Raw genomic sequence first — 13054 nt, 5'->3', positions numbered from 1 at the left:
AACAGACAACTTTCTGGAACATCAAAGAGAATGTATTGTACATACGAGTATCTATGAAAACACTTGAATTCGGCGGATAGTAAAAGTGGAATGAAGTTGTTTCCAAAATCTTGTTTTGCCGAGGATTGTTTGTGATTTAGAGTCTCATAAATCTTTCATAGATTTTGAGTGAACTTCAGAGCTTGTGAAAGTAAACAAATGGCTGAAAGAAATTCATTATTCATTACATTTTTTAGGCACTGTTTTCCTCTTGTCAGGGAGACGGTATACACGCCATTTGCATTTTTTGGAATTACAGGAAGAGAACACTTTGAGTTTTTTCCTGTGGAAATTATTCCTGAAAAAGTAAAGGTCCTCATCCCCTTCTCTGTACCTGACCCTCATTTATTAAAATCATATTTTTATAAATGAGTAAATAACCATAGCTTAGGATTTGTGTACTAATATTGTATGAAAAAAACATATTTTTTTCAATATGGCGCATGTCATTGCCTTGTTTAAACCCTGTAAATACTCAGACTTCCAGATTGTTATTTTAATAGACCACTTCAATTATGTTGAGACATCAATAAAAAACTTGATATGAATTTAAAAATATTGTAAATATAATTATTGATAAGTAATAAAGTTAAAGGAAATAGAAAAGTTAAACTTACGAACTGTATGAAGTGATCACTTAAACTAGCCCATTGGCTGTCGTTAGCCCTATTAATACCCATATCTCTATTTCAGCTATCAGGTCAGGTAATAGTTATTGGAATAATCAACAGGTATGACTAGGAAAATGCGTGAATGTGAAAGTGGCGAATAACATTTTGCAAAAACAGAGTGCTGCAGCTTTCTTTTCTCTCTGCCCACTCCTGTGGAGAGTAGCGTGATAGTTAGTTAGTCATCTCTATTTCCTCAATATCTTTGTTGTCTTATTATATTTTATAAAGAACCCGATATTATTACAATAATTTTTCATGATTTTATCTAAAAAAATGTATATTATAATGTACGAATTTTATGAATGTGAAGAATAACGGGAATGTTTATAAATAATGTTAATAAACGAGTTTATAATGAAGTACTTTTTTGGCAACTTTTGATGCTGTAATATTATATAATGAGAATTATTCGTCGTTTCGTTGCTGGTAGGAGAATTTCTTTGCGGTTGGTGGTCTTATTGTAGTCTAGACCACATTTTTATTGACATCACCACAATAATGGCAACACTCTTCATTTTCACAATGAATAAAAAACGACAGTAAACATTTTTCTATTCTACACTTAGAAATATAAGGTAAATAACATCTGTATCTGTAAAGATCGTTAAAGCGGTAGTATAAGAGACAGGAATAACATTACAAATATATGGTATTATTCCGTGAATTCAGTTAAAAAAGGACATTGGGATTCTGATAATTCAAAATGTAAAATTTAATGTCTTTAATCATCTGTTACGATGTATTTTTTTTTAAATTTATACAAAATATTCGAATTTTATGCGTTATATTGAACACTTTTTATTCGTTTCGGGGTAATTATGTGTACAAGTATGTAGTTCATTTCGGAGTACATAAATTCCCAGTGATGTTTGTGCTATACCAAATAAATTTCTGAGAAATTCATAATTATGGGGATGTTTCTATGATGAAATACGTATTTTGTTTACAATGGCTAGCATTTTGCGAGATTATACGATACTTCGTTACTGCTGCGAAGACTGAGTTATTATTAGCGATGTTTTAGCTCTGGTAACAATGTAACCTAGTGAAATTCAACAGTTCATAATTAGGATTTTACTTAACGTTGCTTTTAAGGTCAATACCGCAGAGTTAAGCGCCGTATTATCAGCGTTTGCACATAAAAAAGGTAAAAGCGTCTCCTCTTAATATAATCTTATCGTAAACGAATCGGGTTATTGGTCTATAAAATCACTTGTGGGTGGTGAAGATAGCGCCGTCACATTATCAAACGGCTCGATATAGTACCAGCTTCTTTCTTAATTATATTCTCAAAAACTCGGAGACCTATTCCCTTATCAAGAGGCGATTAGTGATGTCGGGAGACTAACGATTCGGACCTTTATCCCAAACTGCCCGAAAGTTTTACAATTAAGCCGAAAGGTTGAAAGGGACTCCGGCTCTTCGAGGATCGTGACACACCGCAGTGTTGGCTTTGGCGGTTTTAATTTGGGGCCCTCATGCTGAAGATCGATCCGCTTTAATAAATTCGTGAAAACTCCATTATTAGTGGCTACGTACTCGTCACCGCTGTTTCCTTCGAGGGTTACTTGCCTTCGATAAGACGCGTAAGATTAATGACCTGTGCACGAGATGTAGAGAATGTATCGAGGGGATTGAGTCTATTGATCCATGACAGAATAAAAAAGAAACTTGCGTGTATAACCTATACATTTACTAAGGGTATTGACGGCCAAATACATCAAATTGAATGCTGTAGAAACTCTTCTTTTGAAAGTCAATAAACGAATTTGTAAGTAAATATATCTACATAGAGATAAAAAAAAAGTTTATATTCTTTTTGGATACTTTGTACTACCAATAATAATAAAATTTATCCCATATTGTATAGCCCTCCAAACCTCCAAAACATTTACTAATCCGACACCCCCTAAAGCAAAAAAGACGAGTTATTTTTCTTGTACAATTTTCAATGTGCCAGAATATGCTAGATTGTCAATATTTTTGAAAATGTAAAAAAAGCACAAGTGGTAATACTTATCTTTATGTATAATTTTTTCATCAAATTAATCAGTTGGTTTGCAATTTTTCTTCAGTCAATTTAAGTATTTTTTTTCCTAAGGAATCACTTTTTGGCATATCCGTTCTGCACGGAGGGATGATTTGGCGAGTAAACGATACTAAACGGTGTCAGGGCGATCTCTCTACCATCCCCGTTGTCTAATATCTCAATTCTTTCAGGAAATCTGAAGCCTGCTACGTGTCCGCCAAAGTTGTACATAACAGGGCCATTCGACTCAAAGGACATTGCAGCTGGCAGCGGAAGGCTTTAAAAAAACTTTTCTATGGAATTTTGCCAACTTATTGCAGCAACACATGCGCTGGAGCGGCACAATTAGGAAACTATCCGCTTGCGAGCCTTTCAGAGCTTGAAAGCTTCAGTCGGTTGCGCCTCAAATTGTCGATGTATCGCTACTTTTAATTTATTTTAAAACCACTATTATTGGCTTAGCCTAGACTGAAAATGAAAAATGAGACTAAAGCTAAGCGTACCTGATTATAAATGAAAAATACCATTATTCTTTTCAATTCGATGCATCATTTTAAACACCGGTTACATATTTTTCAAAAAATATTAAACTATTAGTTTACGTGTCCTTTGAATATGCACTATTCGACTTTATATTAAAATAATTAAAACACAAAATAAAAAAAAAAACCCGTAGAAAAATTCGAATGCCAGCCTCCAGATAAAATGTTTTTTATTTGGTTATGATATTGATACGTAGTTTTTTTACCAGTTTGAAATATTGATTGTTTTTTAATGTTCCATACACAACAAAATTCAGAATGTTTGTTAGATTGAATGTATTTTTACGTTTTAGATTGTTAAAGTATATCAAAAATACTGTGGTTTACAATAAAACAAGTAACTTGATTTCTCGGGTAAAGAGAAATAAATAAAAATCTCATTGATAATATGTATGGTAAATCATTATAATTACATTTTACATTTAATGTACTGTTATTTATTTTAATCATTAAATCATCTAAATGCGGTAACTCTTATGCTACACTACACATATTAATTATTTTAAATCTATGATATCATTTTTACTTAGAAACAGAAAATCTCGATTTTTTGTGGTTTTTTGTTCCTACCTTGCATAAGGGTAATTTTTATTTCTTTCTATACCTGTGATCACGACGACTGGTTAAGTTCGATTCCTTCCGGAAAGGAGGTGGCGTCCGGAGTTTCCTGAGCGTCGGCGTCGTGACGCGACGCCCGTCCCGGTAGGTATCATTATGATTTCTCATATATATTCGAATGGAGACATTTTGACGGGAACCCAAGAGCGATTTTCGATTCCTTCTTCGATTTCCGACAGTTTTCTATACAGATTGGTGGAACGTGTGGATTTTTCAAGTGGAAAATGTGTTTCCGGTGCATTCTCATACTTTTACTTTGACATTAAATCAAAGAGTATAGTAACGGAACCTTTAACATTTATTAGAATACCTAAAAAAAGAAATCCGTGTTTTTAAAAACTATTTTATACTTACATTAAAATTAAAGGTTTTTTTATTTGACACTTTAGTTCAATATCGGGACTCGAAATTTTATTTTATTTTTATTCTTTACTACACTGAATAAATGAATTTTATTTCAATAGAAAGTTAAAATAATATGAGGGAACTGAAAATATTTTTTTATCATCCTTGAATATTAAAATATATATTTTCAGCTAAAAAATACAACAAAAATAATTTTGTTAATTTTAAAATAACAAATGGTTTAAGTTCATACTAAATAATAACATATATTTATTTAAAACAAAGCATATTATTCTCTTAACAGAGATAAAAAAGGAAAGTGTAAGGTAAATCAAAATCTGACGACCTATTATTGGCTGGTTTAAGCAATCGCTTAAAACACTGTGTAGAATTTTGCTACGATCTACCTACCTACGATTGAACGTCAAAATTAATTCGTTTTCGACTTTAAAACGCCATAGATTTTATCTGAACAAGCTGGTATATAATGAATCTACACATGAAATTAAAAAAAGATACTTTTAGGTTGATTCAAGAGCATGCAAAAATCAGAAAAGAATTTCACATGCATTTAATGAAGAATTTCTGCTAGCTCAATCATTTTGACTATGGATGTTTTTTCTAAAAAATTTTACTTGAAAAAAATGGATAATTTTAAATTCGAGTAATGTACAATAGTTATCAATCATTGGTAGGATGAGAAATTGTATACAATTCGACTAATAATCAGATTTCCACATTCTTGTTTTTAAAATACTTAAAATCTTAATATTGTAATGAAATAATTCAATTAATAAAAAATAAATAAGTATTAAAATCAATATTTTTAGTATGTAGCATTGACCAATATTTTTTTTATCATCGCACGACTAACAAAAGTATTACACTAAATAATAATATAATAATATGTTTAACATTTACTTCATCACAGAAAGTTATATCATAAACAGGTAATATAATTTTTCACAGAAACATATGACATAAATTAATATTTGTTGATGATTTTCATATAAGAAACGTTTTACATAAATGGCCACTTAATAATTATTTTCATTACAGAAACGTATTAGGTAAATGGATATATTAATTATTATTTATATCACACAAAGACATAAATGTATTTTACGATTATTTTCATCACGTAAAAATTTTATATTAACGAATGATAAAAAAAACTATTTTACAACGTATAAACGTTTTAGATAAATGAATTAAATAAGATTTTTTCATGACAGAAAATACAGATTTTACGAATGAAAGAGTATATTTTGAGCATATTGAGCGTATCGCTCTCGCCATCACGATTTCAGCATTATCATTCATTTCAATGCATTCCAATCAGGTCCGCCAATAAGCATATAATGTAGTCGTTCGTAAGCCAACATTTTGGGAAATTTTGAAGCCATGTAATCATTTTTGCTTCAAACCTCAATTGCCCGAGCTGCGAATTCCAATTTGGTAAATTTGCGCACCGGAACGCCGATAGAAATTTATCACATAGTATATACGTGTGTATACATACACAGTCGTATGATGTATGAAGGATATGCAATATTCAATACCCAAATCTGATATTTTATAAAATGATCATCACGAGGATATTTAAAATTCAATTGAAAATATTTGATTTATTGTTTCGGCAGTCAATTTGTGGTAATATCTATCTATTTTTAATTTTAGCTGTACTTTGTAAATATACCACTATTTCTTAAATTATACTATGACACGTGTTTCGATGTTATTTCAAAACGCACCAACTGCACCAAAACACGTGTTACAATAGAGTTTGAAAAATAGTAAAACTTAAATTAAAAATGAAAACATTTCTGTTAATGGACGTTTTTTATTCAAATAAAACATAAATAAAACTGTTAAAATTCCTTTCTCGATATGAAACATTTTGCATTTTGACATCTCAACAAAGAAAAAGAAGAATATGGATGTCTGAGTATTTATAACTTGACAAAGGCCGATTAAGTGATCACTTTATACGCGTGTAACATTCACCATTCAACTTATGATGACAACTACACTATTCAATCTTTCGAAAGTCCTACATATACCATAAACCTCTTGACGCTTTGTGTATGAGTTCACTGGAGCGATCTATGGTTGGTTTGAGAAAGCTTGTTATTGAGCTTAGTTTTTAATAAGCATAATTAAGGATTATTTTATATATTACGAGATGTCTGAAAACATGATATACAATGTATAATTATTATTCACAAAAAAATAATGTAATAAAAAAAGAGCTCACTTAAAATGTCATATTCTGATTGTTATACGATTCCACATATTTGCTGGGTAATCAATTGTTTCTTAATATAAAACATTTTTTTTGTATACGTAAAAAATAGATCGTGTTTTAAAATACCTAGTTAATAAACTAATAACTTATTATTTAATTGATTCACAATACAGAAATCCACAGCTTGTGAAATTTAACTGAAACTGTGACAAATTCGTTTTCGAAATACTGACATTGGAAATCTGACATATATTATTTACAAGTCAATATTGAGAACAATATAATGACGTAGGCGTACCATAGGCACTGCTTTATATAATATTCCAATTCTGGTACATTGGTGTTTCGGCAATTTAGTTTCTGCACCAAATCAATCATGTATTGTACATACATATTTGCGTTAAACTACAATTACAAGTATTTTCCGAACAATGCCAAAAATTTAAACAATGCCTCGTAATTGAATAAGTTAAAAATTATAATAGTACTTTGTTGTTTAGATATTTTAAGTAAACAATTATTTTGTATTTCCATAGAACAATTGTTGATATCGATAATATTATTGTTCCATATGTAATGTAACAAAAGTTAAAAGGATTTCATTGTTTTCATACCCTCTGTGTTGTTTGCTATTGATCATGTAACATTTTTACTTCAAAATTTACTATTCAAAATTTGTTTATGCACACATTAGACGTAGTGCAAATAAAAAAGAATTTATATTTTAATGACAAATTTAATTTAACATTTCTTTCTTCTTCTTCTTCTAATTCTTATTCGCATCTAATGTCAATGCATCAAATGGACGTTATGTTAAATTGATCATTAATTATATGAAGGCAAGGTGATCAGTCTTGGAGTACTAGTCTAGGGTATAATATAAAATAAATGTTTAAGTGCAAAAAATCAAATATTTTATTAACATTCATTTTGCCCCCTTGAGAATCGATTTCGAGACCTGTAGCTTGGTAACCAAGTGCGCTCACCACAATATAATGGTGGGCATAATATTTTTAAAATGTTCGAGTATTTTGTCATACTATAAAATGTATATTTCTTCTCCATATATTTCCCATATAGCAGTTATGTCTTACATCTTGATCTCCTTTTCTTACTGCATCTGCATATAAAAGAGAAAAATTGGAGTGCAAGAATGATAATCTTGATTTTACATATTTAATGATCAAGATACTATTTCAGAGATGTGATACAGTGCCCCATACATTGAGCGCCTAAATGTATAAGACGAAAATAAAATAATAATTGATTCGTTTCAGTGTTTTATTTTATTCGACGTTAAAAGTTAAATGTTAAGTTTATGTATTTCTTATTTTTTATTATATAACGGTATTACAATAGTATTATGATCAACGAATTTTCGATAAAAACAGATAATAAATTTGGCCACAGATCGATTTGGTTCAGTGAATCTAGCAAAGTATCGCAACGCTCTCGCTAATTTATCTGAAATACTATTCGTTATTGCGTAAAATTAGAAATATTGTTTTTACTTTTGTTTTAAATTACTTTCTCTGGAAGGTTTAAGAAAACAAACATTTTTATAACAGAAAGTTATTACAAAAGATCACAATTTTCATTTAAATTGCGTTTTTTGCACTTTAGAGTAAATGGTTTATTTTTGCTCATTTCTACTACGTTAATAAAGAAGTTCCTTTAAAACCGTCAAAAATAATTTTTTTCATGTCTAGTATTATTTGCTATCATTGTATTAAAAAGTAGAAGCCAAGTATGACCGAAGAAGATATGACACAATCGAGTATTTAAATTTTTTCAGTTGTCAGAAAGCAAAACAATCGGCATGCACGTTTGAGGAAATTAATGGACTTGAAAAATTTGAAACATTTTTACAAATATAGATAATTTTTTTAATTTTGTGATTTAACTTTACTAAGAAACGACGTATTGAGTTGGTTAGTACTTGGAACTATTTTGTACTCGAGTATATTAAAAAAAAACAGTTTATTACTTATAGCATTCTAAATAGCGGTTCTAAATATGTTTTCCAATGATATTAAACGATAAATTAAGTGTCTAAAATTTTATTTTTGTGTGGTGATTTTGTTTTGAAATATATACTTAAAAGAGTTACTTAATCATTGATAGAAAATAGATTTTCTCAAAAAGAAGACGTACTCAAAAATTAAACAAAAAATATTATAAATTAAACATATGATTTTCAAGATGAGTTTGAAATAAAACGAATAGTTGTTAATGGTCAATATTATTTATATTTACAAAAAACAGGTGATAAACAGTTAAATGAGCTTAAATCGCAAAGTTGTATCAAACATAACAAAACAGTCACGACTCCTGCGTAATGTGGGAACATTCCGGTAGAGGACACTGGTGGAGGTAACACTTGTCGTCTGCAGGTGTAGGCGGAGTCGGGTTTAGTGGTGTCCCTTGTGGTATCCCCACTTCTTGTGGTCGGCGTGGCCCCCCTTCTCGCCATGGTCCGAGTGGTGCGACCAGTGGTCATCGTGTCCTCCGGCGTGCTTGTGTCCCTTGTGGTCGTGGTGGTGGGAGCCCTTCTCGTGGTGGCCCTTCTTGCCGTGCTCCCCATGGTGGTGGTGGCTCTTGTGGTGGCCGCCCTTGTGGCCGCCTCCCTTCTTGTGAGCGTGCTCCTCGTGGAACCCTCCGTGCTTCTCGTGGTGCCCGGAGTCATGGTGCTCGTCGAAGAAGTGCTTGTCCTTCTTGAACTCGTCCAGCTTGTGGATGGCGTGCTTTCCCTTGGTGGAGTGTCCCTTCTTGTAGGATCCCTTCTCTTCGTAGCCGTGTCCCTTCTCGCCCTTCTCTCCCTTGTGGTGCTCTCCGTAGTAGCCGCCGCCGTCGTGGTGGTGCTTCTTGTGGCCACCGTGGTCGGAGAAGTGGCCCTTGTGGCCCTCCTTGTCGTGGTGGCCCTTGTGGCCCTTCTCGTGGTGGTGGTGGCCCTTGTAGCCCTTGTCGCCCTTGTGGCCGTGCTTGGAGTGGTGGTCGGAGTGGTGCTCCTTGCCCCCGCCCTTCTTCCAGTGGTGGCCGTGGCTGGCTGCCACCTCCTGGTCGGCCTCCCTTTTGTCCCTGCTGATCTCCCTGGCCGTGACGGCCACCAGAAGAGCGGCCAGTGCCAGAAGCACCGGCAGCATCCTTTTCCCCAGGACTGCCATGTTTGCACCGTTCACTACACCTGCACTACAGTTTCACGATGCCAAGCGTTGCTAGATCGAATGACGGCGAGTGACTGATGCCGTTTTCATTCGGATAAAGACTATTTATACTGCTTCTATTTTGAGGTAAAGACTTCTTGTCTTTACGTTTGTGTAACAATTTAACCGATTATTATTACGTTAGAGAGACACTTCTGTTATCGAAAAAGAAAAATCAACTTCTCTACTCAACCATAAAGGACCGAATTGCATCAATTGAGGAATTGTGGCACCGTATAATGTCCATGCACATTGAGTAACGTTCTGTATTTGCTTGTAGAGGTTTTTTTTCATCTCGAGTTCTTACTAATGTCCGACTTGTGTCCTCAGCGGAACCGATCGAGCATTTCACTGTCACGCAAAAAGTTCCCGCACTCTCGGCCCGTCGGTGGTCGCGATCGCTGATCGCTCTAGTGTCCGTATTGGCTACCTACCTATCATTACAGCTGATTCAGTTACGAGCGAAATCTGGCAATTCGTTGCAAATGCAGTTGCAAATTTGGACTTCGAAAAAAATGTTGCCAAAATGTTAGTTCAATGAAAAACGTTCCGTTTTATGCGGTAGCCTTATTATGATTATTGGAATATCTGTAAATAAATTGAACTAATGTATGTTAAAAACGAAACAGAAAGTAAAATTAAATCAAAATATTCCTGACAAAACACCGATACCGATAAAGTACTTCAAATAAAATGATTTTGGGAATAAACCCGTAATTTTTTCAGGTAAAAGAGTTTCATTTAAAACAACTTCCCCTGTAACTGTTAAATTATCTCCATACCTAAATAATTTGTCCCTGGCGCAGCAATTTGTTCATTGGCAATTTTAAAATTCAGAGCATAAAAAATCTAAAAAAGTCCTCTTTGCTTACGGGTCACGCCGAACAACCGGATAATTTGAATCGCGGAGTATGGATAAAGTTCTTTAGAAACGAGAGACAAATCTCGCTGAACTCTTCTTACCCGTTAAAAAAGGGTGTTGGATTTTTAAGGTACGTTCTTGAAATTGTATTTTGTGTCCAATTCTTGAAATGTTTTCATGTCAGGTAATCAGATTGTTTCTGAAACAAACGTAACAAGAGATGTTCTCTTTTTGAAGTATTGATTTGAGTATTTAAAATATATGTTTGTAGCCTCGTATATTAATCCACCTCTGAGTGTAGTAGTTAGCACATTTGGCCACCATACTGGAGGTCCCGGGTTCGATTCCTAGGGAAGGGAGTCAAAATAAATACTTGTTTCATAACTCTAATATTTATTTAATAATTCCCTGGGGACTGGTACCTGAAGCGCAGTGCGCGAAGTATGATCTAATAAATATTGCGCCAATTATACAGTGCCCTATGCACCATTATTAAGAAAAAGGGTAAGTAGTAGTAGTAAATACTAAGGCAACACGTGAAAAATGAAAGATAACCAACTGATTTTTGAATGACGAATGATGGATGTTTATGAAAAAAAAATAGTTGAAAAAAAATTTTTTTTTCTTATAATTTACGGATATTTGAAGCACTAACTTCCATTTTGTAATTAAAATGTAACTGTGTTTTAAAATCACTATAAATATTTTATTTTAACTTAATTATAATGTGAACAGGTTTCGAAGCTAACCGCTTCTTTATCAAGACTGATTAATACTAAAACACTATCTACTTAACAAAATTTAAAAAAATATTTTGATAGTTAGGCAAAGGAGCTTGGGTATATCTCAAGTGGCTTTATTTTATTATGTGTAGATTAGCAGACATAGTCAAAAGGGATTGAGTGATTAGAAACATATTTAAAAACGGACTTTTAGAAAGATCGTTTACTTGCGTATTTATTAGTTTTTAATTTTTATATAATTTAATTTAAGTCCTCTGTTGCATGTGTGTAATATATTTAGACCTATTTTGTAATAAATGAGTGATTATTTTCTATCAGGTGATTGGCAAATCAAGAATAATTATTATTATTTGATCTACCCAAGCTTTTTTGCCTAACCGTCAAAATATTTTGAATTTTGTTGATTTTAAATTTTAAGTACAAAGTGTGTAAGTATTAATCAGTCTTAATAAAAAAAGCGGTTAGCTTCGAAACCGGTAGACATTATAATTAAGTTAAAATAAAATATTTATATTGAATTTAAAACAAAGTTACATTGAAATTATAATTTTTATCTTATTTACAGAGTTAGCCTGGTCTTTTTCTTCTTTGTTACTCTTTTTAGACATTGACTTTCAAGATTATTGTTTTTAGTTTCTTATGTCTTTTGAGTGCTCCCCTCCACGGAAATCTTTAGTAAAAGGCGAAAGATTTATTCGTATTGAAGGGAAACCAGAGTGTATGTCTATGTCCGCCTCCGTAGTGTAATGGTCAGCGCGCTCGGCTACCGTTCTGGAGATCCCGGGTTCGAATCCCAAGGGGGTTAAATAAATATAAGTAATTTTTTCACTGTCATATTTATTCAATATTACCTTGGACTGGTACCTGAAGCGGAGGGCTGATCACCTTTCCTTCATGTGTAAACGATCAAGATAACACTGCGTTTATATAACGCAGTGCCCTATGCACCATTGGGGTGCGGATAAGGGTTTTATTATTATTATGTCTTTTAATTTTGTCAGATTCAAATTCAGATAAGTCCCTTTTTAAACATGTTGAGCAAAGCTCCATTATTCCACCTCTGAGGTAGACTATTCCGATATAAGGTAAGGAGTTAACCCTCATTACGTCCGAGGGGTTGTACAAGTAACCACTATTATGAGAATTTTCCGATAGAATACCTGAATACGGGTATTCAAATAGAACCGTCTGTACCAATGTTCATCCATTAGGAGTCTCATTATGTTACATTACGCCTCACTTTACTTGGCACCAATGATGAGCACACACCGGTTTACGTGTGATAAAACGCATACGTACAGACTATAGTCACGTATTTTCCTATAACACTTACGGCGGGTGGGTTAGGCTACATTTGCAATACGTATTAAGTAAAGAAAATTAGAGGAAATTGATTACAACATTTTGAGTATGTCCAAATACTTGTTCACAAATCTGGATTAGATAGAGTTATGGATAATAGAGTTATTTTTCATATTGTTTTTTGATATCTCAACATAGATGAAGAAGAATATGGATGTCTGGTCGTAAGCCCCGTAAATAACCAGACTTCAACATTCTTCTTCATTTATGATGAGATTTCAAATAAAAAGAGGAAATTGTTTTTGGAAATCAGAATAAAAACACAATTGATATCCTCATAGCTTTATCAATTATATCAAATAAAAACTACATATTGATCCACCTCCATAGTGTAGTAGTAACCGCGTTTGGTTACCGCGCTGGAGGTCCCAGGCTCAATTTCTATAGGAGCC

The 13054-nt window shown here is 32.9% G+C and overlaps 1 protein-coding gene and 1 pseudogene across 1 annotated transcript; both read right to left on the bottom strand.

Annotated features, from left to right (window-relative positions):
- Positions 1-8903: 8903 nt before the first annotated feature.
- Positions 8904-9656, bottom strand: LOC148304670 (uncharacterized). The gene has a single exon (XM_088267933.1). It carries the CDS (start codon positions 9654-9656, stop codon positions 8904-8906), a length of 753 nt encoding a protein of 250 aa, XP_088124059.1.
- A 2274-nt stretch (positions 9657-11930) lies between these two features.
- Positions 11931-12020, bottom strand: LOC148304669 (U5 spliceosomal RNA; annotated as a pseudogene).
- Positions 12021-13054: the final 1034 nt, after the last annotated feature.

The sequence above is a fragment of the Brachycentrus maculatus genome, unplaced genomic scaffold (assembly GCF_059751285.1).
Source record: "Brachycentrus maculatus isolate JH-2025_06_01 unplaced genomic scaffold, ASM5975128v1 h1tg000309l, whole genome shotgun sequence".
NCBI classification, from domain to species: Eukaryota; Metazoa; Arthropoda; class Insecta; order Trichoptera; family Brachycentridae; genus Brachycentrus; species Brachycentrus maculatus.
The sequence above is the reverse complement of the archived record's forward strand: the minus strand, read 5'-3'. Positions and strand labels throughout refer to the sequence as shown.

Coding starts and splice junctions, on each gene's coding strand:
- LOC148304670 (XM_088267933.1), bottom strand. CDS start 9,656: ATGGCAGTCCTGGGGAAAAGGATGCTGCCGGTGCTTCTGGCACTGGCC.